We start from the raw sequence: 25,523 nt of genomic DNA, 5'->3' as shown, positions 1-25,523 counted from the left end.
GTTTCATGGAGTAGTGAAGTTGTCTTTGTTTCATGTTGAAACACTATAATTATATCATAGAAAAAATCTATCCTCCACTTATTTAAGAAAAAAAACCCTATCTCTATAAAAGGTCCTCATGTTCAAAGTATATCTAAACATTTTAAAAGATAAAATTAGAAATAATTGTTAAAAAATATACTAACTCATATAAACATTTTAAAACCTTTTTTCATTTATTGACATCTAAATCATTATGCCTAAATTTCAAGTAAGCAATCAATTTAAGATATAAATACATTCTACATTAAAATAAATATTTTATATTTATAGGTCTTTGGTTTGTTTCATAAGGCTAATTCTTAAAAATGAAGTAAAATGAAGTAAAAATTGTAGATTAGATAAATTTAGTAAAATGCATAAATAATTGACAATTCTTAATTTTTGAACACAAAAATTTTAGCCTAATACTATTCGAGTTCCAGTTCCAAATGAGTAAAACTTCTTTATCAATGGAGACCATGGCAAGAAAAATAAAAAATAAAGAACACTGTATTTCTTTCTTAGCAGCTCATTTCTCTCTCAGAAACAACAAGGATATCAGCATCTCCGCTGAGACGTTTCCATTAAAAACATGACCGGCAAGGAATAAACAATTCATGTATTGGACCATCATGAGTTACAACCCACGAGCGCCGCCTATCTTCCAATGACAGATGAGTTGAAGGAAGGATAACTCTCTATAACGCTGAGAAACGCCTTTCCATTGTTCGTCGCTCTGTGATTTGCTACTGGTAAAGGCTTTTCTGGTATTGCGGGAATGACAGCCTCTCCCTCCAACATCTTCAATGCCTCTGACATGCTTGATCTTAAAGCTAGATTAACGTGAGTACACAAAATACCCGCCTTAACAAATCTATCCATTGTTGTCACCTCTTCACTCTCGTGCATTCTCCAATCTATTAATTCAACTACTCTACTCATTTCCAAGAGCTTCCATGCCCAATCGGTAATAAGGTATTCAGTCAAACATTCCAGAGAGATATCCAGAGCGCTTCTGCCGCTCATGATTTCCAACAACACAGCTCAAAAGCTATACACATCACTCCGATCTGTAAGAATTCCATACAGATCATACTTTGGCGCCAAATACCCATGCGTGCCACTTATTTTTGACATGAGATACGATTCCCCTTCACTCGCCATCCTTGCCAGCCCAAAATCAGCAACACAGGCATTCATGTCCCCATCCAGCAGAATGTTATTGACCTTTATATCTCTGCAATATATCACTGGCCGAATGCTGGAATGCAAATGAGATAACCCCTTTGCAATCCCAAATATAATCTTCTTCCTCTGCTCCTACGTCAGCGTTCTCCCGACGGCGTTTCTAAAAATGTGTTGATCGAGGCTACCATTGGCGAGGTAGTCATAAATGAGAAACCGCTGGAACCCCTCTTTTTCGTCACTGCCAACGTCAAAACCTTGCAAAGCCACCAAATTTCGGTAGCGAAAGCTACTCTAAATCTCCACCTCATTCCAAAAATCTGCATCATCATTGATAGAGCACTTCTTCATTCTCTTCATGGCAATCATCCGACCGTCAGGACGTTTTCCGTTGTACACCATTCCAAAACTCCCCTGCTCAATTAAATTCACACAACTGAAATCATTCGTGGCTTTCTTGATTTGCCATTCATTGAACGACACTATGCCCATCTTCAGCTTCACGCTGTTGATCAGAAGGCTTTTGTTTATTAATCTCTTAAAATGCCTGTGATTCATCCTCGCCCTCCACCAGTAATGAACAATTCATATAATGCTCATAGCCATGGCGGTGCCTACATCACCATGATCTTGCAATGGTCGAGAATACAGCTGGCTTAATGATGGGTAAAACGGGCTGCACCAACATCACCATGAATGCCTCCATTTTCATTGACATTTTGAATTGAGAATGTTGTCGCTATATCAAGTTGCTATAGACCAACTCCAAAAATGCCCTTTCATGTTTGTAGTTTCGTCTTGGATGCTGAGAATTATCCACGATTTTATTTCAAGTGGGGCATTACAGCTGAACAGGACAAGGTGTCGTAGCAAAATATTCGAATGTTGGGCCTCTAGGGACAAGTGTTCTTCACTTTTCAAGATTGGTCAATGATCATGTTGACCATATTGATGGATGGTAGCCACTGATTCTATAGAGAGGGAATCTATTGGCTTTGAAATGGCTTTTCAAGATTGGTCAATGATCATGTTGACCATATTGATGGATGGTAGCCACTGATTCTATAGAGAGGGAATCTATTGGCTTTGAAATGGCATTTGGAGTATTATACAAAAGAGGGAAGCTTACATATTTTCTCTTGACCAAGGTTGGAAGATTTGTTGAATTGTAAACCAGCTGGCAGCCACGCCTCCCTCTACAAAGGATTGAAAGGAAACAGAACTATATATTCTATCGCAAATTCCAAAGAGGCAAAACACAATTACTTTGGATCCATGCTTGAGATGTAAATGTATTTAGTTAGGGCTCGTTTGGCAATGGGAATACCACTAGAATAGGCATGTGTGTATCTCTATTCTCCATTTGGGTGCAACAACGTTGAATTACGAATAGGAATACAATGGGAATAAGTATTCCAATTTTGTCCAAAAAAGGGACATATGCAATTCCACCTAAATAGGTGGAATAGGAATTTTTATTCCTATTCCATTTATTACTTTGTTAGAAAATATAAAATTCTGGGTCTATGCCCTCAACTTTACATTTGCCCTCACTTTTGTTTGTCGCTCATTCCTAGCTCATGTCCGTTGGTAGTAGGTGAAGGAAACTTTTATCCTCCATTTTTACCTGGTATGGAGCCAGGTTTCATTGCTTTTTGAGTGTAGGGTTGATCGTTATTCTTTTTTATGTGATGTGTTTAAATACAGTTGTGTAGGGTTTTGTTTTACGGCATTGGCAAGAAGTTTCTACAACATTTGAAGGGAAAAGAGGAGCAAAGTCCACAACAAGAGTGGGATGGTTAGATTTTGAGGTATGTAGATTGTTTTGTTTTCATAACATTGCATTCAATGAAGCCCCTTACCTTCTATATTCCTTTGGTGCACATACGGTGCACTGTTTGTTTGTTTCGAACATTATTAATTTCCAGAATGCGCATCTTCATACATTATTAATTTGTTTTTTATTTCTACATTAATAGTATTTGTAGATGAGTTTCAAATCTCATTTTTATGTATATATTTTGCTAATCTTCCTCTTGTAGACCCCAATGGATATGGATAGAACAAATCTAGAATGCCTCCATTGTATATGCTCTTTTGATGATTTTTATCCTTGCTACTTTATCCCTTATTTCTATCTATCTTTCCATCTGAATGAGCTTCATCTAGGTGATGATTCAATTCTCCTCTTATCTAGTTCCTCAAGCCACCCTTTTTCTAGACCTGACGAGTTAGTGCATGTTTTTAGCACAAATGGGTATATTTTACTACGAAGCTCTAAATTTTTTTTTGTATTTGATATTATAGTATTATTCCATTTTTATATTGTTTGTATAGAGCATACCATCTGATCATTACATTCCATTAAAATGAATCTTTTTCAAACATTTTGTCAATTATTTGATGTACACCTTCTGCACTTGCATACTTACTATACATGTCTACTAGATTAGTTCCTGGAAGAGGGTTTTGAGTAAGACTTGTCAAAACAATCTGGGCATGGACTTTCTTGATCTAGTTCTAATATCTTTACAAGCTTCTAATAAAGTAAATAAATTAACATTACAGAGTTATGTTTTTGTGTATAGATATTGTAGTTCTCATGTTTTTCATTCGGTATAAGTAATGACATAATCGTGGATGCAATGGTGAGAGTATTCTCTCTTCAAATTCCTCTTTTTATTATTATTTCTTATTAGCTACCCATATTCGTACTCATTGTATTTCTTGCGGATTGGGATCAAACATTTTCTATTCTTCTCTTTTGCTAATCTTAATATATTCTTCAATTTCCAGTCTTTAAATTTTGTCCATCGGGATGGTAGGATGAGGATGGTAGATCATGCTCTAATACTATTTGTGACAACCCATCTTTGAACCTTATAAAGATTTCCACTTGAGAAACACGCCAAGGATATTTCTTATTGCTTATCTTAAATAGGAGTTTGTTCCACGATTTTCTTTTTTGTGTATCTCTGATTTTCAGAAACAATGAAGAAACCCTAATTCTATTTTTAGTTCTACCACAATAATGTTTTTGTTGCCTCTAGATTTGGATTGCAGGAAAAAAAAACCTTATACAAATTTCATATGATATCTGCAACTTCTTATATTTCCATGTGACATAAATTAATACCAAGGCCAAGCACTTGTAATGTTCTATAAATACTTAACGTGGTTTTAGTATAGGGTCCCCAACCTACTAACTTTATTGGGCCAAAATTGTAGGTCATACAAAAAAATATGTTAGCTTTGGTAGGAAAATGCAATGAAGAGTAGGATGAGCATAACCATCTTATTGCTAGCTAACTCTCTAGCAACAAGCTAACTACATGTGTCAAACACTTTGTGCCCCTTTTTAATGCTTTGATAATTTGCATACAAACCCATCATGACTCATATAGTTATATCCCATCATGATTTCATTGATATTGATGGAATTCCACTTTCAATTGCATAATTATTTTTATTAAGAAACATATCCTATTATAAAGTTGACATTTGGGGCATAGTAGGAATGTGTAGATTATGTATTTCAAATAAATGCTTTTAGCTTTTAGTTGTGTTTTTTGGAAAATATTCAAAACTAAAATTTTAATTGGGGGATTTCACAATTGGAAAACTGACAAAAGTTACCATTGTATCATTGTTTGATTTCATTGCCTAATAACCTGGACAATAACATGATCCTGACAGAGTCTCTATAGGAGACACAGACTAGCTCCCAATGAAATACAACCATCAAAATCAAGAGCTCAAACCAAATGAAGAAGATACAATCCAATGAGGCAGATAAACCCAGCGAAAAAATTGATGTTGATTGCTATAGGTATGGAGGACCTCTCTCATGGCCACCATAAACATTAACAATTGTTACCTTTAATCTGTCTTCATAACGCTTGCTCTAATTTGTAGATTAGGTGACTGGATTTTGACAGTGCTCAGGGTGTCCTCATCATAATTATAACCACTTCTTCATCTCCAACCTTGTTTTCATTGCCTTTGTTAGTATTGACTACAAAGTTAACATAATACAATGGTAGGGACATGTAGATCAAAGCCCCTCTCTTGAAATAGTGGCATTTCTCACTTCCAAGGTTCATAATGGATGGGTTACAACCGCATTGGATAGGTCAAGGAAGCTTATGTGAGATGTCATAGTTTATTGCTGGAAACAATTTTTTTCCAAGCTTCTATTCATTGTCCCTTATTGATTTTCTAAAATTTTGAACATGGCATTCCTCTCTAAAGAAATCTGCAATATAACAAACAAAATCTCAATCTAAACTAGCAATTATTCTAACTTCATATTTAAACATAATGCAAAAGATAATGATGTAATGAGAGATTAAAAGGAAATAAACTAAGTTACCATATTCACCCACTGAAGGCCAAAGTTGAGAGTCGATTTGGTCCAAAGTTGGGTACACTTAGCTTCTCACATGGCATTCTTCTCACTGCAGTCCTTGTGGTAATTTTCAAGGACACAGATTGTTTTTGCAACATAATGAGTCAACCACGTATGCATCTTTTGATAGGTTGATTTGTTATCCTTAATTGATAGGCATTGTGTCTCTTGGTGTAAGTCATATATATTCTCATTAGTTATACTAATAACTCTAATACTTATATTTGTAGCTAACTATTGTGGAAGACTTATATTTATTTTCTTAGTTTAATGGTTGGATATTCTAATCAATTCTAAATTAATTTTCCAAGTAAGTATTCACTAGGCAATGCATTCCAAATGTTGCGTAATGGGGAATCCCTATGCCCCATGTTTTTCATGATTTTGATATGTCAATGAGAAAACAAACAAATTGAATTTACATCTTCCTTTTTCCTCTCCTAATGTAACCCAACTTCTAGGCCTCAAACTAGAAGGTGTTGAAGTATCAAAATGATGATGAATTGATTCTTGAAAGTTGTATTTGTTCTCCTACATTGTATCTAACTCTGTTGCTTTTGTATCTTTTGTTGCTCCTCTCTCAAATTCTAGAAGATCTTTAGTAAGTACATATATTCCATTCACCATATGAATTAGAATCATCAAAATTGATGAACTCATGTGAAATTAGTGAAGGAACTATATTTTCCACATCTGCATCCTTTCATAGTTGACTTTGAAATCAAGCCATTGTACACCCTACATTCCCAAATCAGATCCTTTGTTGAAATCTTCAAAAAAAATTATAGAGACTCTGCCCTCATCAAGTTTGCAATGATCATTTTAATCAAAGTTTTAAAAAACCATAAAACTCTAGGCAAGACACAACACACACAATATTAGAACTCAAAATGTCTAAGCATAAAACCTTTTCGTACACTAGAACAAAAATACTACTCATATGCCAGTAAAAACACCATCAAAATATCAAAAATATTGCTCATATGCTCTTATTTGTCTAATTTTTTTAATTTGATAGTAAAATGTTATGGTCACTTGTATGCACAACATCAGAGGTTAAATTCTCCCATGACAAGTAGAAGAGGAGTCAATTGTCATATTGAAAAGGATCTAAGTTAACATTGATCAACCACAAATACAAGAGACTAAATACAAATTGCAATTAATCAATTTTTGGTAATAGAAATTAATCAATCATTCAATCTCAATTTAAAAAATAAGCTAAACATGACAATGCTCCAATGCTTTGTACAAATGCCCATGAATCCATATGACTAAAATAGTAACCAAATGTATATTTGCACTTGCTGGCTGGCATAATTGATTCTGAAACTAATTGATATTATTGACAATTTATTTGTTCTTTTCCTTGTAATAACTTTGCAGTAATGTTTTTAATACCACATACAAATTATATGGTAATATCAACTAATAACTCCATTAAAATGTTATATGGTGTTTGATGGATTCTACTAATGATATACAAGTTTATGGAAGCATTGTAGGAAGATCACGCTCTTGCATGTACTTTCCATTTTTCTTGTAGCCCAAGTAGTATTCATAGTAGCAGCATCAAAAGATGCTAGAAGACACAACCGCAAGTGAAGAATGGTTTCTTTTCCTTTTTATAAACGTATTATATATTCCAATGAGATAGATTGCCATGACCAAATATGCATGACTATGGGAGCATTCTTCAAACTTGCCAATATTCTAAGGAAAAAATGGAGCATTAAAGATATGATAAACATGAAATTGGATGAACAACTAGTTATGTTGCTACATACTCTTGGCCACAATCTAAGGAATCATAAGATTGACCATAACTTTGGTCACTTAGGAGAGACAGTGAGTCACTACTTCCATAAGGTCTTGAAGGCTATCATATCGCTCCATACCAATTACTTTTTGCCCTCTTCTTGAAATACTCCTCTAGAATTTATTGGGAAGGACCATTTTGATCTATACGTCAAGGTAAATCTCATATTGTCATATATTTTATTGCTTGAGTCTATTTCTACATATATGAAAATAATACTTGTTACACTAGGACTGCATTGGAGCAATTGATGGAACACATATACCAGTTACCGTTGATGTGGACAACCTAGAAAAATATCATGATAGAAAAAGCCACCTGTCACAAAATATAATGGGTGTATGTTTGTTTGACTACAGGTTTCAATATGTTCTTTCTAGTTGGGAAGGGTTAGCTATAGATAGTCGTGTTCTTGCTTCACCTCTGTCAAGAGTAGATCCATTACTAGTTCCCCTAGGTATATTAAATCATAATTTCAATGATAATAGAGTAATTAATGTCAACCATACTTTTTATGTTATTTCCAATCTATAATATTACTTTTCCTTTGTATAGGAAAATTCTATTTGGTTGATGATGGCTATCCAAATGTTCTTGGATTTCGTGCCTCTTATCAGTGTACATGGTACCACTTAGAAGAGTTTTGTAGAACCAACCCAATCAATAGTGTGCATTAGCTATTTAACCACCGACACTCCTCTCTTAGGAATGTGATTGAGCACACATTTTGGTATTTTGAAGCAATGTTTTCCTATGTTGAAGCATTTGACATCCTATAGTATCATGAGTCAAACAAAGATCATGTTAGGATGCTGTATACTACAAAATTTTACAATGATAGAGGATGGTGTTCCACTCGATATGGAAATTGAAGAGGATGATGATCAGAATGGGATAAATGGGTCAATTCTTGAAACTTATGGGATGACTCAACGAGATAGAGATGACTGGGGATATTTTCAAGATGAAATAGCATGAAGGATGTGGGAGGGCTATAGATCTCAACATTAGTTTTTTTGTATTGACATTAGTTGTTCTTTTTACTCGCATTTACACATTTTTCCTCACTTTTGAACAACTACAATACTTGAATTGACATTTCGTATAGACTATTGATTCATTAACTTTGATATTATGAATTATGAATTGCAAATAAGAATTATTGTTATGCTTTAAAACTATTGATTGAGTTATTTAAAACTATGATTTATGAATTACAAATTAGAATTACTGTTATGCTTTCAAATTTCTAATTGAGTGATCTAAAACTGTGATTTATGAATTACAAATCAGAATTACTATTATGCTTTCAAATTGCTCATTGAGTGATTTACAAATGTGATTTATGAATTGGAAATTAGAATTACTATTATGCTGTCAAATTTTTGATTGAGTGCTTTAAAACTATGATTTCTGAATTGCAAACTAGAATTATTGTTATGCTTTAAATTTGTTGATTAAGTGATTTAAAATTGTGATTTATGAATTGCGAATCACAAATATTCTTATGCTTTAATTTAGAACTCTTTGGAACATATGTAAAATAAAAACTCTAGGCTATTTTCTACCCACTATTTTAGAACAGGTAGTTGTTTTGTACTCGTTATTACTAACAACTCATTACTTATTGCAAGTTTTACAACAATATAATAGTTACTTATCTCAAAGCTGAAAATATCTTTTACTAATATATTGACAAGCATACATGAGGATGTTCATATGCCCCCCATTGCTACCCCCATTGCTAGTTATTCTAGAAGTCCAAAAGTGGTATGGACTAGAGAGATGGAGTGAAAACTTCTAGATTTTCTCATTGAGCATGTTACTCTAGGAAGGAAAGGTGAAGGAGGTTTTAAGAAAGAAGCATGGACAATGATAGAGAGGAGATTCAATAAAGAGTCAAACTTGAATATTGGAAGAGATAACTTTAAAAATAATTTGAAAACATGGAAGTCACTACATAGAATAATAAAAGAGTTGAGAAATAAAAGTGGGTTTGCTTGGAATGAGACAACTCATTGCATGGATGCCAAGGACAACATATGGGATGAAATTTTGAAGGTAATGTCCTCTTCAAAGTCATGTCCTATTCTAATTTCAAACAAATATCTAATTATTTAATTTTTCCAATGTGTAGATAAACAAATTTAGGATTGCAAAAGTATATAAGAGGTAGCCATTCACCTATTTCAATTATCTAGAGATCATTATGGGAAATGACATGGTGGAAGGAAATGTGGCTACAATAGTGCAAGAAGCTGAAGATGGTAACCTCTTTGATGAGGTTGTTGATTTGGGTGATGACGAGGAAATTAATACACCTCTAAATGTTGTTGATGATTTAGATGAAGATTACCTTTAGTCAAATTAGTTCACTACATCCACTAGAAACATTCCTTCCACACCAATGATAAGGAGGCCAAAGAGGAGGAAGGCAAGCATGGCCACTTCTTTGGATGTAATATTTGAAAGAATCCATGTGACACGAGAGGGAATCAATAAGTCACAAACCATCAAATTTGATAAAGAGGATATTAAGAAATATGCTACAAATTTTGTTTGTTGCCTTCAAAGCCATCCCCAAAATTAGTCAAGAGACTATGATTATTGCATTTGATAGTTTTATGCAAGAACCAACAAGATCTATTTGGTTCTTCGAGATGGATGACTCAGTGAGGGAAGATTCTATTAGATATAAATTTGGACAATTGTAATGGTTTTATTTGAAAGAAATATTTAAATGTCAAATTTTTTTTTCTTTCAAGCTAGAAGAGGGTTTCATACTTTTGTATTGAACTCCTGATCCAAAAAGGATATTGTAATTTATTTTTGAAATCTATTTATATTTCATGTCATTCTGATATTGTAATAGTTGTTTCAAACTACTATGAAAAACTGTGAAATAAAATTGCTTCACTTGTGTAGATGTTGAACATATGTATAACATTGTTCATTGTTCAAAAACACAGCAACAACACTAACCTGTAGCTTATAGTAGTACCTTGTAGCTTACCTTATACAATTAGAACAACACTACAAATGAACTCACATTTATGCTTGAATTGTAAAGGCATCTCAATAGTAGAGTAGTATGATATTTTTATTTAATCTTTCAGATCATGCCACAACTTTATTAGGTGTATTGTATTAAACTAGATTCATTAAAAGTCTATCATTTTTGCTAACTAGTCCTTAATTTTAGCCAACTACTAGAGAACATAGACACTATATTCTGTAAAAGCCTTAATGAATCTACAAAAAGAATTTAAGGCATCTCAATAGTGCCCCTATAAATTTTGAAAGGGTCGATTCCCATTTTAAATTATCCACAACTCACATGTACTAAACTATAGTAGATTGGATGACTCTCTCCATGCTAGAAGTAAACAAATTTCCAAATTCTAAAGAGTGTATTCTCCATTTCCCAGGAGAATTGTAAAGCTCAGTTGCTATGGCTTGCTTCACATCGAGGCCTCTATGATTCCTGGAGAGATCATGGAATTTTTCTTTGTTGCAGTATGCCTAATAAAATATGAGCATCTGAGGAAAAATAAGGTCAAGTGAACTTTATTCATCATAGTGGTATAAGAAATTTCAATATTTTCCTTTAAACTATAGGGGAAGTATGATAAAAAAAATAAAACAAGGTCAAACCTTACTCAGAACATACAAAAATAACAAGGACATTTCTGTGGAAATTCACACTATGTCTCTACATTACTAAAATCTTGGTGAGATTAATGTGTGGCAAGCACATAAAAATATGGTATTTTCCAACCATTGTGTGAGTTGAACTGGAAAATAGAGTACCAAATTTTGAATTTATGAATAAAAGCCTGGAGTGGGGTCATGGCTCCAAGGTTGCTTTCTTACCTCTGCATGAAGTTTTAGCACACTTATCAACTAAATTATCCCTTATTTTTTCTCCTATTTTAATTTTAAATACAGTCCTCTCTAGCTCAATAGTCTATGTTTCAACAAGAAATTTACAAGGAAAACATTGGCAACCTTCACAAACTCACTCTTCAATTGTTTCATTTTGCAATTTAGGGCATGACAGGTCTATTAACAATGAACATTCATATGAATTGATTGTCTATTCAGAACTTACTATTATGAAATTTTGAGCTTTCCTTAATCTTGTTTGACACAGGAAGATAATCTCTCTCTCTCTCTCTCTCTCTCTCTCTCACACACACACACACACACACACACACACACACACACACACACACACACACACACACACACACACACACACACACACACACACACACACACACACACACACAAACACACACACACACACACACATCAACATGAAAGTTAAAATTGTTAATTAATCTTACAGTGCTCACTACTTTTGGAAGAATGTGAATCAAATAACAAAGAAACATACTTAGTTCATACATCTAGAAGTAGTTCTCCCAATGTCTATTCCAATTCCAACCATATCATGTAGAATCAGAACAACACTGCCCTATAGCATACAATAGTGACCAAAATTGTAAAATGAAATGCTTGAAATCATTAGAGACAAATAGTAGATGTCAAATCAACACCTGTCAGAATCAAAACAACATCAAAGGCTAGATTATTTACTACTAAACTATAACACACTCTCGAAATCAGATCCATTAAAACCATAGACAAAAGGATCCAATTGACCCATTAGAAGCACAAACATAGAATATAGCCCATGAAATAGTATGGTGCTAGGTTTCTTTCATTATTTTTCTGGGTTGAAATAATTCTTTTTGATATTTTTGTGCTAGATTTTGAGATATTTTTTGATTCAGCTTTGAGTTATAAAATGTGACTAGAAAAAGTTCAAATGATCATATAGAACATTTAGTCGAGGTCATTATCATTTTATAAATTGGATTCTTCTATAATGAATGTATGTAAAATAATATATCTTGCTAATTTAATGTTTCATTTTATTTGTATTTGTTCATATTTATATAGGGTTGATGGATTTAAATTTCCCAATGTGTGAGTGTGGTGTTGGCCATGTTGTATTGAAGAACTTATGCACAACAAATAATCCAAAGTGTAAATTCTTTTGTTGTCCAAATGGAAGAAAGGTTATTACTAATTTTTTTATATGTTTACATTTTTTGTATCAACTAATTGTTGTGGACACTACTAATTTAGATTTTTTATTGCAAGGGAATAGTGGTTGTAATTTCTTTCAGTGGGTCGATGATGTTCCACCCACATCTATCATAGCTAAATCTGTAGCACATGAAAGTACTAATTACAAGTTGTGTAGGGTCCAAGAGAGGGAAAACATGTTTCTTCAAGGCATCTTAGGAGTTATAATTGTTTCAATCTTGCTAGTCTTTTGGGACCATATGTGTATATGTAGTTAAAAGTCAAAGAAACTATTGTACATTGTAATTTATTTTATGATTTTGAATAGAAATGGTGGACATACTTAATAACAATTTGACTATTTTGTTGTTTGGAACTCATTTATGATTGTATTGTGGTGACTAATTCTACTAAAATGATGAATAAATTATATATTAGTTTCATTACTATTTCAATTGATTGTGTCTAATTTTTTTTTAAAAATTCCATTATTTAACTTCGCTCTAATTTTTTTAAAATAAATCTTTAAAAAAAAAAAAGTAATCCAACTCATTAAAATGTATAATGAAAAAAATATTAAATAACAATAAAAAATAATCTTATTCCAATACCACTTTTGCACAATGATATGAGATTATACATATTCCCAATCGAATTATGGGTGAACCAAAGTGAGAAGAGGAATATGTATTCTGATTTTCTATTCTCAGAATAAAAAAACCTAGAATAACTATTCCTATTCCTATATTCCTATTCTTCTTACCAAACAAAACCTTTAAGTGGATATGAAAAAAGGAATAAGTGAATAAAATGCAAATGTAGGATTTGGTTTCAACATTTGTGACTATAAAAAGTGGTGAGTCAGTGACTATGTTTCATGAATTCAAAAAATATATGTGAATATGGCTCACTAAGACTTCTTTACTCAGCTTTTAAGTGTTCAAATGTGGATTTCATTTTGATGATTTGTGTTTTTTTAAAATCTTTTTAATGTATAATTTTTTTATTAAATTTTAATTAGTTATATAACTGCGTATAAGTTTTTTCAATTGTTTTAGCTTATCTATTTAAAAATATATAATGTTCTTATTGTCTATTGTTAATTACATAAATTTCTATTTTTTCTTAATTAGCAGTTGCACACTTTTGTACTTTTACAATGATAAGTAGATAGGTTCTTGATAAAAAAAATTATAGGTAGGTGCTTGATAATTTAAAAATTTAACCTCATGTAATAAATCCAATTATAAATAATTTCTAATTAAAAAAATATTTTAAACAATATTTTAAATAGAGGGAAAATATTATTTATTTATATTCATTTTATAATTTATGATTATATTTTTAAAAATTTCCACTAAATTTTTTTTTTTGAAAAGCAATTGGAGAAAGAAAAATAATAATATTAAAAAAATAGCAACCCAATTACATCCTCCCACAAATATCCTATTGGCTAAATGAATTATAAAAACTAAAAATTGATATTTAATAAAAAAAAAATAGCAATTCTCATCAAACATAGTGGCGAGCTCGGAGGGGTCGGTCGAAGGGCAGGATGGCAATGCTAGTCCGAATGTGAAATTACCAAGTGGGAAAATGGAAATGGCGAGCATGATGTTGGATGTCTAGAGGGATTTGTAGGGGTGTCTTAGCTTGATACAAGCTTTATTCCTAACAATATTATGTTCCGAGAATCGCTGGGTGTTTCCTCTAAATTTGCCTTGAAGCATTTTGTTGTGGTGGCTTCGGCTAGAGTGTCTGAGATTGCGGTCCCACTTTCCTCATGTGTCACTTCTGGTTTTAACAAGGGGAGTCCCATGGATCCTTTGGATGTGGGCTATGGGGACCCTATGAATGGGATGTTCAAGTGGTAATAAAAGGATTAGGGGAGATTGTTTGGGATGACCTTGAATAACATACCTTCATTTTTGGTCGAACTTGTCAAAGTGGGATGCTAGAATAAGGAATTCTTGATTTATTTTCCATACCCTCTTCTCGATTCTTCTATTTTAGCTTTGGAGTCGATGCTTATAGGTAAGTTTCTTGAATCTTGTCTCAATATTGAGGAAGTTCACTCCCATATTAAAAAATGGTATCTGATATGCCAAGCTGAGATTGTGGCTCTTCCCAAGGGCTTTATGTCCTTCGGATTATCTAATAAATAGGATTGTAATCGAATTATTTTCTAGGGTCCTTGGATGATTGGAAAAATGGCCCTATCTTTTCAAAAATGGGCTCCTGAATGGACCATTGAGGACAATTTTTTTCCTTTGCCCTAGTTTGGGTTAGACTCCCTGGGTTACCATTGGAGTTTTGGAATGAAGCAAATTTTTAAGGCATCATAGCTTGCCTTGGTCAATTGGTGGTTGTTGATTAGTGTACAATAGCTAGATCTAGGCTGGTCTCTACTTGTATTTGTGTCAATGTTTGTAGATTGGAAAACTTGTCATCTAGTATAACAATTAACTCAAAGCAGGGGCTACTCAATTAGGAGGTGGAATTTAAAACCCTTCCCTTTGTCTATTTTATTTGCAAAAAGATAAGTCATTGGGCTAAAAGCTATCCTAAAAAATTAAAAAGGCTCCTCAATCTCATCTTCCCCTTGGACAAAAAAAAGGAACATGGATCCTAAGCAGGTCCTCTCCCTAAGAACTCTAAGGTGGAGGTTTCTAGTCAAGTGAATCAAAGTATTCAAGTGTCTCTTTGAAGGTAATGGGTGTGGAGGATTCTCTTATGGGTCCCAATCTTGCTGTGGGATGTTGCCTCAAAGATCTTTAAAAGTAGGTAACCTCTCCTCTAAGGTTGTGGCTAATACTTTCGATACTAAGTTGCAATCAAAGTTTATGCCTTCTTAGAGGGTGGGTCTTTTGGACGACGAGGTTCTATTTGAAGATGGTTTGATGGATCATGAATCTAAGAAAGAATTTTCTAGGGAACATTTGGAAATATTTTTTAGGGCTCAAAGAGTTGGTTGAGGGTGTGGTGGGTTCCCCTTGTAGTGCCTACCCTCGTTCACATCTTCTCTGAACATATTATTGCTATTGTTATCAGACTTTGATGGACTAGTTTATGTAGATGGATTAGTGGTATTGTTTTGACACTATCAGACATTATATTATGGATTCAGTTATCATGTGATGAGATCATTTAGACTTCACATTTCATGTATGTATGATGATCACTATATTGTTTTCAGTTACTACTGATGATTAGTTAGATGGTTGATTATCTTATGTGCTTTATTATGGATACTTACCCCATACTTGCATGTGTATGGTTTGCGTGTTTTCTTATTGTATGGCGTTTCTGATGTGGTTAAGGAAGGGAGTCGTAGTCACCTGCTTAGTCGGGATCTACATGATGCACCACTTCCTGCTATTGCCTGTTTAGCTTAGCACTATATATTTTGTATGTACATGCATGGCTTTTCTGCAGGTTGCAGGTACTGGGTATCGACTTCCTTGAATTGCTAGGATGAGCGTACCCTATTATACTATCTCAATGATAAGAGAGGGGAGATAAATTCTCAAGTCGAAATCCCAAACCCTAAAACCATTTGTCCTAGTGAGTTAGGACAAGTATCTGAGTTGAGTACCCACTCAATGTGTCGGATGACATATTTTGTAATTTTTAATCTTTTAGACTGATTTGGTATGAATTGTCCTATGATGGGTTTTCATATTTTATCATGAAGGTCCATGATGAATTTTCTATTAACTAAGTTTTAATAAATAGATTTAATTAACACATTAATTATTTGAGAGATTAAATATCATGATTTTGATATTTTGATTATTAATTAAAGGAGAATTAAATTAAAAGAAAATTAGAAATTAAAATAAATAATAAATTATAAAATATTAATTAATTAATAAACAAATATTAATAATAAAATTTATAAAAAAATTAAAATAAAAGTTATGAAGATTAAAGTGGGAGTTATAAATATTTAAATGGAAATTAATTTAAAAGTTATTGGAGTTATAAGTTTGCATGGGAAATAATGCAGTTCCCTATTTTTCATGTGTCAACAACACGGGGGTTAGTGCATCAATTAAGCACATGGTGTCTACAACCCTAGGGCTTATCTAAAAGGCTGGAAATAGGTCCATGCTTAGTTGGCGATATCTTCCAGCTGATTCTAGAAGCATTCTAGGGTTATCCGAAAGCTCTTTATATTCTGGCATTCCTTAATAGCTTGGAATAGTAGGGGACATAGCGTGGATAGTATGGTTAGCGTAGAGAATAGTTGAGGCATTGGAGGATTCGGGAAAATTATGAAGAAGGGAAGCTTGCTCTGCGGGTTGTCTGAGGATAAGCAAGTTTAGCATTAGAATTCGGGTAGATTCTTGTGATTTCATTATTATACTTCTGCATCTTGCTTTCCCCTGTCTTCTTCGTATTTTCCATATGTCTTCATTGTGCATTTTGAATTTGGGGCAATTAAGTTTTATTTAAGGATTCTATATGTTTAGATCTAAAAATAATATGGACTAGGGTTGCAATTTCATGGACAAACCCATTAGAATTAGTCATCAGAGAAATTCTTAAAAGAACAAGTTCATAGAGAGGTTCTGAAAATGAAAGCTTGTAATTTTATAAACAATCTGAGATTCTGTATATTATATATATATACATATATACATATATATATATATATACACACACATATATACATATATATATATATATATATATATATACATATATACATATATCTATATATATATACATAAACCTTGTTATATATATATATATACATACATACATATACATATATATATATATATATATATATATATATATATATATAATATGTATTTATATAATTGCACCCTTATTATGGCGGAATCGCAACTTATTAAATCGTGCTGCGATTGTTTGATTTAATAAAAACTAATGCATGTTGGGTGGGGGTGGAATTCGCACCCCGTACCCGTGTATTTAAGGGGCGTGCGGTACCTGCTGCACAGTGTACCCGCGATGGCGGCAATAGTCACCACAGTGATAGCCGATGGCTTAATCGATTCGGCTTTGTCCTATGGAAACTTTGTTAATCAATTTCCTTTATGAATCGAAATTAATAAAATTCGGTTATGTTTTTTATAAAATGCAAAAAAATATATATTAAATATTATATTATATATGTACATATGTATATGTTTAAATATAAATATATATATATGTATATATGTAATATATATATATTAAAAGATTTAAAGTTGTTAATAAAAGATTTATAAATTCATCTCTTTTTAATGATGAATAGTTTTGTGATTTTATAGTTTTAACTATTATGAATTAATATTTTAAGATTATAAGATATATGAAGCATATGAAAGTTAAGTTAGTGGAAACGTCTTTTAAATCTTATGATAGGAAACTGAAGTTTAGAGGGAATTTTTAATCCATTCAAAAATTAATACATGGAAAAATGTAGGAAAATGTTCTTTCTCTAAACTTGGATTACAAAAATTGAGATTTTTGCATATGAATTCAAATTTGGAAACTTAGCAAAACCAAAACATGTGTCTACTTTGTGTATTCATTATGCTAATGTTTTGGGTTGACTAGTGTTGAACAGTATAGGACGTCTACCAGAGGCTTGGGGGTTATGTGAATGTGATGTCTTGATGATGTTTTAATTCGATCTTTATAAACCCAACCATGATTATGTGATGGAATGCTCTATGAATTGGTTGTGAATACTGATTGTTATAGTTGAGATTTCTTATGTCTGGAACACTTGACTTAACCATTATTTTGGTCATCGATCAGTTATCCTTGGATATATTCTAGTCACCATGATGAGACTAATATGTGGATTTATTATTGATGATGTCATGATGTGACATGTTTTGACTCAACCATTTTGGAGTCTTCGATCAGTATGATTTTGAGATATATTTTAGTTATTGAGAACTAATGGATATTTTGATTATCAGTGATACTTCAGTTGCCAATAGAGAGCTGTTGTGTTCATGATTTTCTATGGATGTTGCTCATGGTGATTTGATGCTTTTATGCATATTTAATGATTTTTAATCATGGATATTTTTTGATCCTTATTATGGTGATTTTGTGGACTTTCTTTATGTTTATGATACCATGAGCATTAGGGTAGGATATCTGCATGTAGTGTCAGGAAGTGGCTTGCAATGGGGGTTGGGGCCCTAAGAGTCTGCCAAGGTAACTCATTGTAAGTTGGTTAATAACTAATAACATTCACACACTTAATACTAACTAAATGAACCTAAAAAGATAAGAGTTTTGGTTCTCGCCCATGCCTTGAGTGCTTGTATAGGCTAGGATGGGAGTAGAGAGAACGCATGGTTGCGACCTTGCATTCCATAGTATGTCTTGTCAGTATGAAAGGATACTAGTGGCCGCATGAGATCTATATGGACCCGTGGAGTTTAGCTAACTGACAAGGTAACTTGTACAAGATAAATGTGATGACACTTTCCTGCTTGCATAGTAGGTTCCTACATGTCATTGTGTGCCTCTGGGAAGTAGATGTCTGTTTTGTGATTGGAACCTTTGAGTTTAGTATACTTTTAGGATTCCTGGACTTTAGAGTCATGTGCTATGTGGTTTTGATAACTTGTTTGGGACTTGAAATTATCTCCTCAGCACGGTGGGAGTGGACCACTTAGGTACCACGCAGTCGGGTGGTAGTGTATTTTTCCACTCTTATCATTTGAGATTCATTGAGACTTTGTGGTTAATGTGTCCTTCGTAATGGTGGATATGTATCCTTTCATTGATGATTAGCATATGTAAGATGTTGATATCTTATGCTTTACTTTTTATCTTAGTATGATGTTTAGGAGTGACATTCGTACTATGATAATACCGATGAACTCTTCGGTGCTTGGAATGTTACGCACAGAGGGATGGCTAGGATCCACGATGGTCTAATGATGCTATTAATGGTTGGGAGGAACCGTGCACTTAGTTTATTTATTTGAGTTTATTTATTTGATCTTTCTGATAGATGTAAATGGCTTTTATGATGATGTATCATGAGTATCATGTGATTATCTTTACTTTGATGTATCATGGATTGAAATAGGATGATGTACCTTATTCTACATGTGTATATTCTTTTAAGCCTTCATACCCTGTGACATGTACAGTGGATGAATGAGCAGTTGGATATGTAATAATTGAACATGGGACTTATCATATTATTTCTTGTGGATTTTGTACTAGATGGATTCATGTAAGTAATTCACGTTAAGGGGATCTTAAAGAATGTAATCTGTTGTATATGTTAAGTTTACTCTTTAGATGGACATTGCTATTGCTTCCCTTATTGTGCATAAGTTGTATGTGGTAGTGACTTTAAAAAAAAAAAAATGCTACCAAACTTAGTGAAATACTAAGTTAATTCTTTGGATCCCTTGACGGGGCATTACATTTGGTATCAGAGTGCAAGTTTCTACATTGGGAACTCTGGGTATTTTGGAACAACTAGAACTTGAACTATTAGGTGTACCTCTTCAACTTGAACTAGGTAAACTGAAAACAAAACTTGAACTGTACTTGTATGGTTCTCATACTTTAACACTTAGTTGTCAAAACAGAAAATTTACTTAGACCTAAACATAGAACTGAACTTAGTCTATTGTAACATGTGGCTCTTGATTGTAATAGTACTCTGTACTGTTGTTGGATGGTATTTGGGACTAGGTCTTCTGTTAGAGGCCGAGGTAGGGGCCATGGAAGAGGCTGTGGTCATGGCAGAACCGTCAGCGCCCATGAGTCTGCCCATGAGGGATCGGTTCGTATAGAGAGCAAGGAAGAGCACTCTAATAGGTAGCAGGAAGAGAACCAAAGAGAGGACCAAGCTGATTCTGAAGAGGTTGGTCTGAGACAGTTGATGCAGACTATTCTACAACATCTACCTCCTGTTCAAGAACAACCTAAAGTGCATCAGATAGAACAAGAGCATAGACCCAGATCTAGAGGCCCTCGGAAGGATTGTCAGAGGTCCATTGTGTCCACTCAGATGAAGGATCTTTCAAGATCCAAGGTTAAGCCTTTCAATGGGCAAGGGTCTGGTTATGTGGCCGAGCGGTGGCTTATTTCTCTCGACAGGATTTTTGCTATGCAAGACTTTGACAGTAATGTTAAGGCAATATTTGTGATCACCAATTTAGAGAATTTTGGAGCCACTTGGTGGACAATTGAGGAGAAGAAACTAGGGATCGATATGAGCAGTGTCACTTGGGAACTATTTTTAGAGAGTTTTCGAGAATGATTCCTACCAGAGGAATGGAAACAACAAAGGGAAGATGAATTTCATAATCTCAAGCAGTGCACCATGTCAGTGATCGAGTATGAGCGTAAGTTTTATGAGCTTATGTCTTTTTCAGGATTCAGTGAAAATTCAGCTCAGTTGACACAACATTTTATTAGGGGTTTGAACAACCGTATTATTGGGGGTGTCAAAGTATTTGAGCCAAAAACCCTCAAGGATGCGGTACATTGAGCAATCCTTGTTGAGCAAAGTGTCAACCTTGGTCAAGGTGGTTTTTTAGGAGCGCCAGCAGCGTTAAGATCTAAAAGCAACTTTAATTCAAATGGCAACAAGAAGCCTTTCTCTTCTAAGGGAAAATAGTTTCTCCAGCAGTCTCGGTAGACGCAACAACAAAAGGGATTTAATTCTCAGTCTCAAGGTGGTGGCAAAGGTTCTAACTTTAAGAACAATCACAATGCTCAATGCAATAAACAAAATCAACCCAATCAGCTAGCTCAGAGTAGTCAGTCATTTGTTAGCAGGAACAGTCGACAGCAATCAAATGTACCACCTATGGGTAGAGAGTCTGGCAGGAATACAGAATGTTTTTCATGTGGACAGATTGGTCATTATGCAGCTCAGTGTCCATAGCGAGTGCCTTAGTTTTCTAGACCTAGGCCTACAGCCTCAGAGTCTACAGTAGGTGATGCAGGCAGAGCTCATAGAGTGTTTGCAGTAGTTGATCACCGTCAAGCGGATCATCAGGGTACAGTGGTTGAGACCATAGGTGCTATTCGAGGTATATCTCAGGAGCTACAGATTCATTTATTTCACCATCTATAGTTTCTAAGTGTAAGCTGGATGCGGTGAAGCAAGATCATGGTTGGCAAGTCGAACTAGCCTCAGGTATCAAGGTCTCCACGAATTCTGTAGTTCATAAGTGTGGGCTTAGCTTAGGAAGCTTTGTTTCGGTAGTGGATCTTCGAGTCATACCCCTTGGTTCCTATGATGTGGTTTTAGGCATGGATTGGATTGGAACTCATAAAGCCAGTATAGATTGCAGGAAGAAGATAATTATGTGCCAAGATGACCAAGGGAATGATGTAAAGATAGCTGGGGTACCAAGGCCTATATCTCTGTGGATGATTTTTGCTATGCAAATGAAGCAAAGTTTCCGTAAAGGATGTCAAATATTTGCTGTTATGGTAAATGATCTTGATGAGGAAGATCTTGTGAGGAAGACTTTAGATCACCCAATTTTGCAAGAGTACGCAGATGTTTTTCCATGTGAGATTCCAGGCATGCCTCCAAAGAGGGATATCGACTTTAGCATTGATCTAGTTCCTAGAGCAGAACCTATTTCTAAAGCTCCTTATCACATGACTACACAGGAACTGGGAGAGTTACGTCTTTAGTTAGAGGAACTTCTGGCCAAAGGGAGCATTTGACCTAGTGTATCACCATGGGGAGCTCCAGTGCTCTTTGTGAAGAAGAAAGATGGTTCTTTGCACCTTTGTATCGATTATAGACAGTTGAACAAGGTGACTATTAAGAACAGGTATTCTTTGCCTAGGATTGATGATCTATTCGATCAGATCAAGGGGGCTACTGTTTTCTCCATGATTGACCTTAAATCAGGATACCACCAGCTTCGCATTAAGGAAGCTGACATTCACAAGACCGCTTTTCAAACTCGCTATGGCCATTATGAGTTCACAGTGGTACCTTTTGGGTTGACTAATGCTCCATCAGTATTCATGAGTTTGATGAATGGTGTTTTTTGATCATATCTGGATAGATTCGTACTTGTGTTTCTTGATGATATATTGATATATTCCAAGATTCAGAAGGAGCATGAGGAACACTTGCGGTTGGTATTGCAGTGCTTGAGAGACAACCAGCTTTATGGTAATGCAGCCAAGTGCGAATTCTTCAAATTAGAGATTCAATATTTAGGGCATGTTATCTTAGGTGATGGTATATCAGTGGATCCTGCAAAGATTCAGGCGATAATAGATTGGCCAACACCGACTAACGTGTCAGAGATTTGTAGTTTCATGGGTTTAGCTAGTTATTATCGTAGATTTGTCCAGAACTTCTCTAGGATAGCACATCCTATCACTTCTCTTCAGAGGAAAGGAAAGAAGTTTGTGTGGACAGAGAAATGTGAGGAAGCGTTTCAGAAGCTCAAGGAACTTTTAATGAGTGCACCCATATTAGCAGTACCTGATCCAGAGGGAGATTTCATGGTGTATACAGATGCTTCTCTTGAAGGTATTGGGGCAGTGTTAATGCAGGATGGGCGAGTGATAGCATATGAATCATGCAAGTTCAAGGATCATGAGTTAAATTATCCTACGCATGATCTTGAGTTAGCGGCAGTAGTTCATGCTTTGACAAGATGGAGACACTTCTTGTTGGGGCACAAATTTGAGCTACACAGCGATGATCGTAGTCTTCAGTATATTTTTACTCAGCCTAATTTGAATGCTCCCCAAAGACGATGGATGGAGTTTCTATGCGAGTACAATTTTGAGGTTAAGTACATTCAAGGTAAGGAGAATGTGGTGGCAGATGCTTTGAGTTGCAGGAGACATGTGGTATCATCTATGACTCTTAGTGTTGATTTGAGGGGTTGGATTCTTCAGGCACTTCCCATGGATTCATGGTATCAGGAAGTGTGTAGAGAGATAGATTCAAGAAGACCCTTGGAGGGAAAGTTTGTAGGCTATGTTCGGGAATCAGATGGTCTTTTGAGACATTTGGGGAGGATTTATGTGCCTTTAATAGATGAGCTTCACAACTAGATTCTAGCAGAAGCCCATCATACACCATACTCAGCACACCCAGGTGTTAAAAGATGCACGCTGATTTGAGACATTTGTTCTTTTGGTTTGGAATGAAGCAAGATATTGCTGATTTTGTGGCTAGGTGTCTTGAGTGTCAGAGAGTCAAGGCAGAACATCAGCACCCGGCTGGACTTTTGCAGCCAAATCTCATTCCTTCTTGGAAGTGGGATATTATTTCCATGGATTTCATTGTAGGATTACCTTTAACAGTTTTTCATCATGATGCTATCATGGTCATGGTTGATCGGTTGACTAAGGTGGCACAATTTTCACCTATCAGGTCTTCTTATACAGCAGCTTCTATAGCTAGTGTCTTCATGCGTGACATTGTGAGATTACATGGTATTCCTAGAAAGATCATTTCTGACAGGGATCCTGTATTCACATCTGCATTCTGGACAACGTTGCAGCATGAGCTTGGAACGCAGTTAAACTTCAGCTCGGCATATCATCCAAAAACTGATGGTCAGACGGAGAGAGTGAATTAGGTGTTGGAGGATATGTTACGAATGTATGTGATGGATAGGTAGACACAGTGGGAGGACTATCTCTATCTAGTGGAGTTTTCTTACAACAATGGATATCATAGTTCTATTGGCATGGCACCTTTTCAGGCATTATATGGTCGTCCTTGTCATACACCCTTGAGTTGGGACAACCTCGAGGATCGCATTCTGTTGGGTCCTGAGATGCTTCGTGATATGGAGCAACACGTAGTGCGTATCCATGAGCATTTAACTACGGCATAGGATAGACAGAAGAAGTATGCTAATGGTCATAGGTCTGATAAGTAGTTTGCAGTAGGAGATAAGGTTTTCTTGAGAGTGCGACCGCGAAAGAGTCCGATCCAATATGGAAAGGGTTCTAAGTTAGCACCTCACTTTGTAGGACCATTCAATATTTTGGAGAGGATTGGCCCGGTTGCTTACTGCCTTGCTCTACCACCCAGCCTAGCTCGCATTCATAATGTTTTCCATGTTTCAGTGCTTAGGCAGTATATTCTTATGGATGTTGTACTAGATGGATTCATGTAAGTAATTCATGTTAAGGGGATCTTAAAGAATGTAATCTGTTGTATATGTTAAGTTTACTCTTTAGATGGACATTGCTATTGCTTCCGTTATTGTGCATAAGTTGTATGTGGTAGTGACTTTAAAAAAAAAAAAAAAATGCTACCAAACTTAGTGAAATATTAAGTTAATTCTTTGTATCCCTTGATGGGGCATTACACCCCTTCTTCTAATGTGCTCATCCAAAATTTCCAAATGGTGCTACCTAGACCTTTTGTTTCGAGTGTAAAGGTAGTTGTGAATGTTTTGGAGCTCGAGGTTTAGCCCTGGAATCTCTCTAACTCAATTGAGATCCTTTCTAAGGTCTCAAATACTTGTTTCTCTCTAGAGGGCTAGTGGTTAGAAGTGTCAGTTAAGCAGAACTCTTCTCTTTCCTCTTATGAGCAACCTTGGCAATTTGTGAATAATAGGAGAAAAAGTTAAGCAATGAATGCCTTCTTTTGTCTATAAAGTGAGCATGAATCTTATCAAACTAGATGTGGGAGGCAAGAAATCAATTCCTAGCAAAAAGAATGAAAAGGAAGCTCGAGAATCACCTAGTATGTAGGATATTGTGGCTGGAAAATAGACAACCATTTGGGAGATTTGCTCCCCTTATTCTAAATGAATTAATTTTCTAGAATATTATGGGATTGAATACCCCTCATAAACAAGATTTAGTGAGGAATGTGATCCGGGATCATAAATGGGTATGTGCAGGATCATGGTCAACCAAACTATGGCCTTAAGTGGCAGTGAAAAACCAACAAATTAGGGTTATGTCAACTTGACACATAATTTTAAAGTGGTTCTGGACTTTATATCAAAAAGTTGTAAGAAAATAATCTGT

The 25,523-nt window shown here is 34.7% G+C and overlaps 1 protein-coding gene across 1 annotated transcript; it reads right to left on the bottom strand.

The window, feature by feature from the left end:
* Positions 1-678: 678 nt before the first annotated feature.
* LOC149555386 (putative receptor-like protein kinase At1g11050) lies at positions 679-1,912 on the bottom strand. The gene is made up of 5 exons (XM_089829375.1): positions 1,830-1,912; positions 1,581-1,711; positions 1,346-1,463; positions 1,118-1,258; positions 679-1,036 (listed from the first exon to the last, which is right to left on the bottom strand). The coding sequence occupies exons 1-5, from the start codon at positions 1,910-1,912 to the stop codon at positions 679-681; spliced, it is 831 nt and encodes a 276-aa protein (XP_089685501.1).
* Between the last annotated feature and the right edge of the window lie 23,611 nt (positions 1,913-25,523).

Source organism: Cupressus sempervirens, chromosome 5 (genome assembly GCF_028749045.1).
Source record: "Cupressus sempervirens isolate cs-2001-9-10 chromosome 5, ASM2874904v1, whole genome shotgun sequence".
Classification (NCBI taxonomy): Eukaryota; Viridiplantae; Streptophyta; class Pinopsida; order Cupressales; family Cupressaceae; genus Cupressus; species Cupressus sempervirens.
This window is presented reverse-complemented; position numbering and strand designations above follow the sequence as displayed.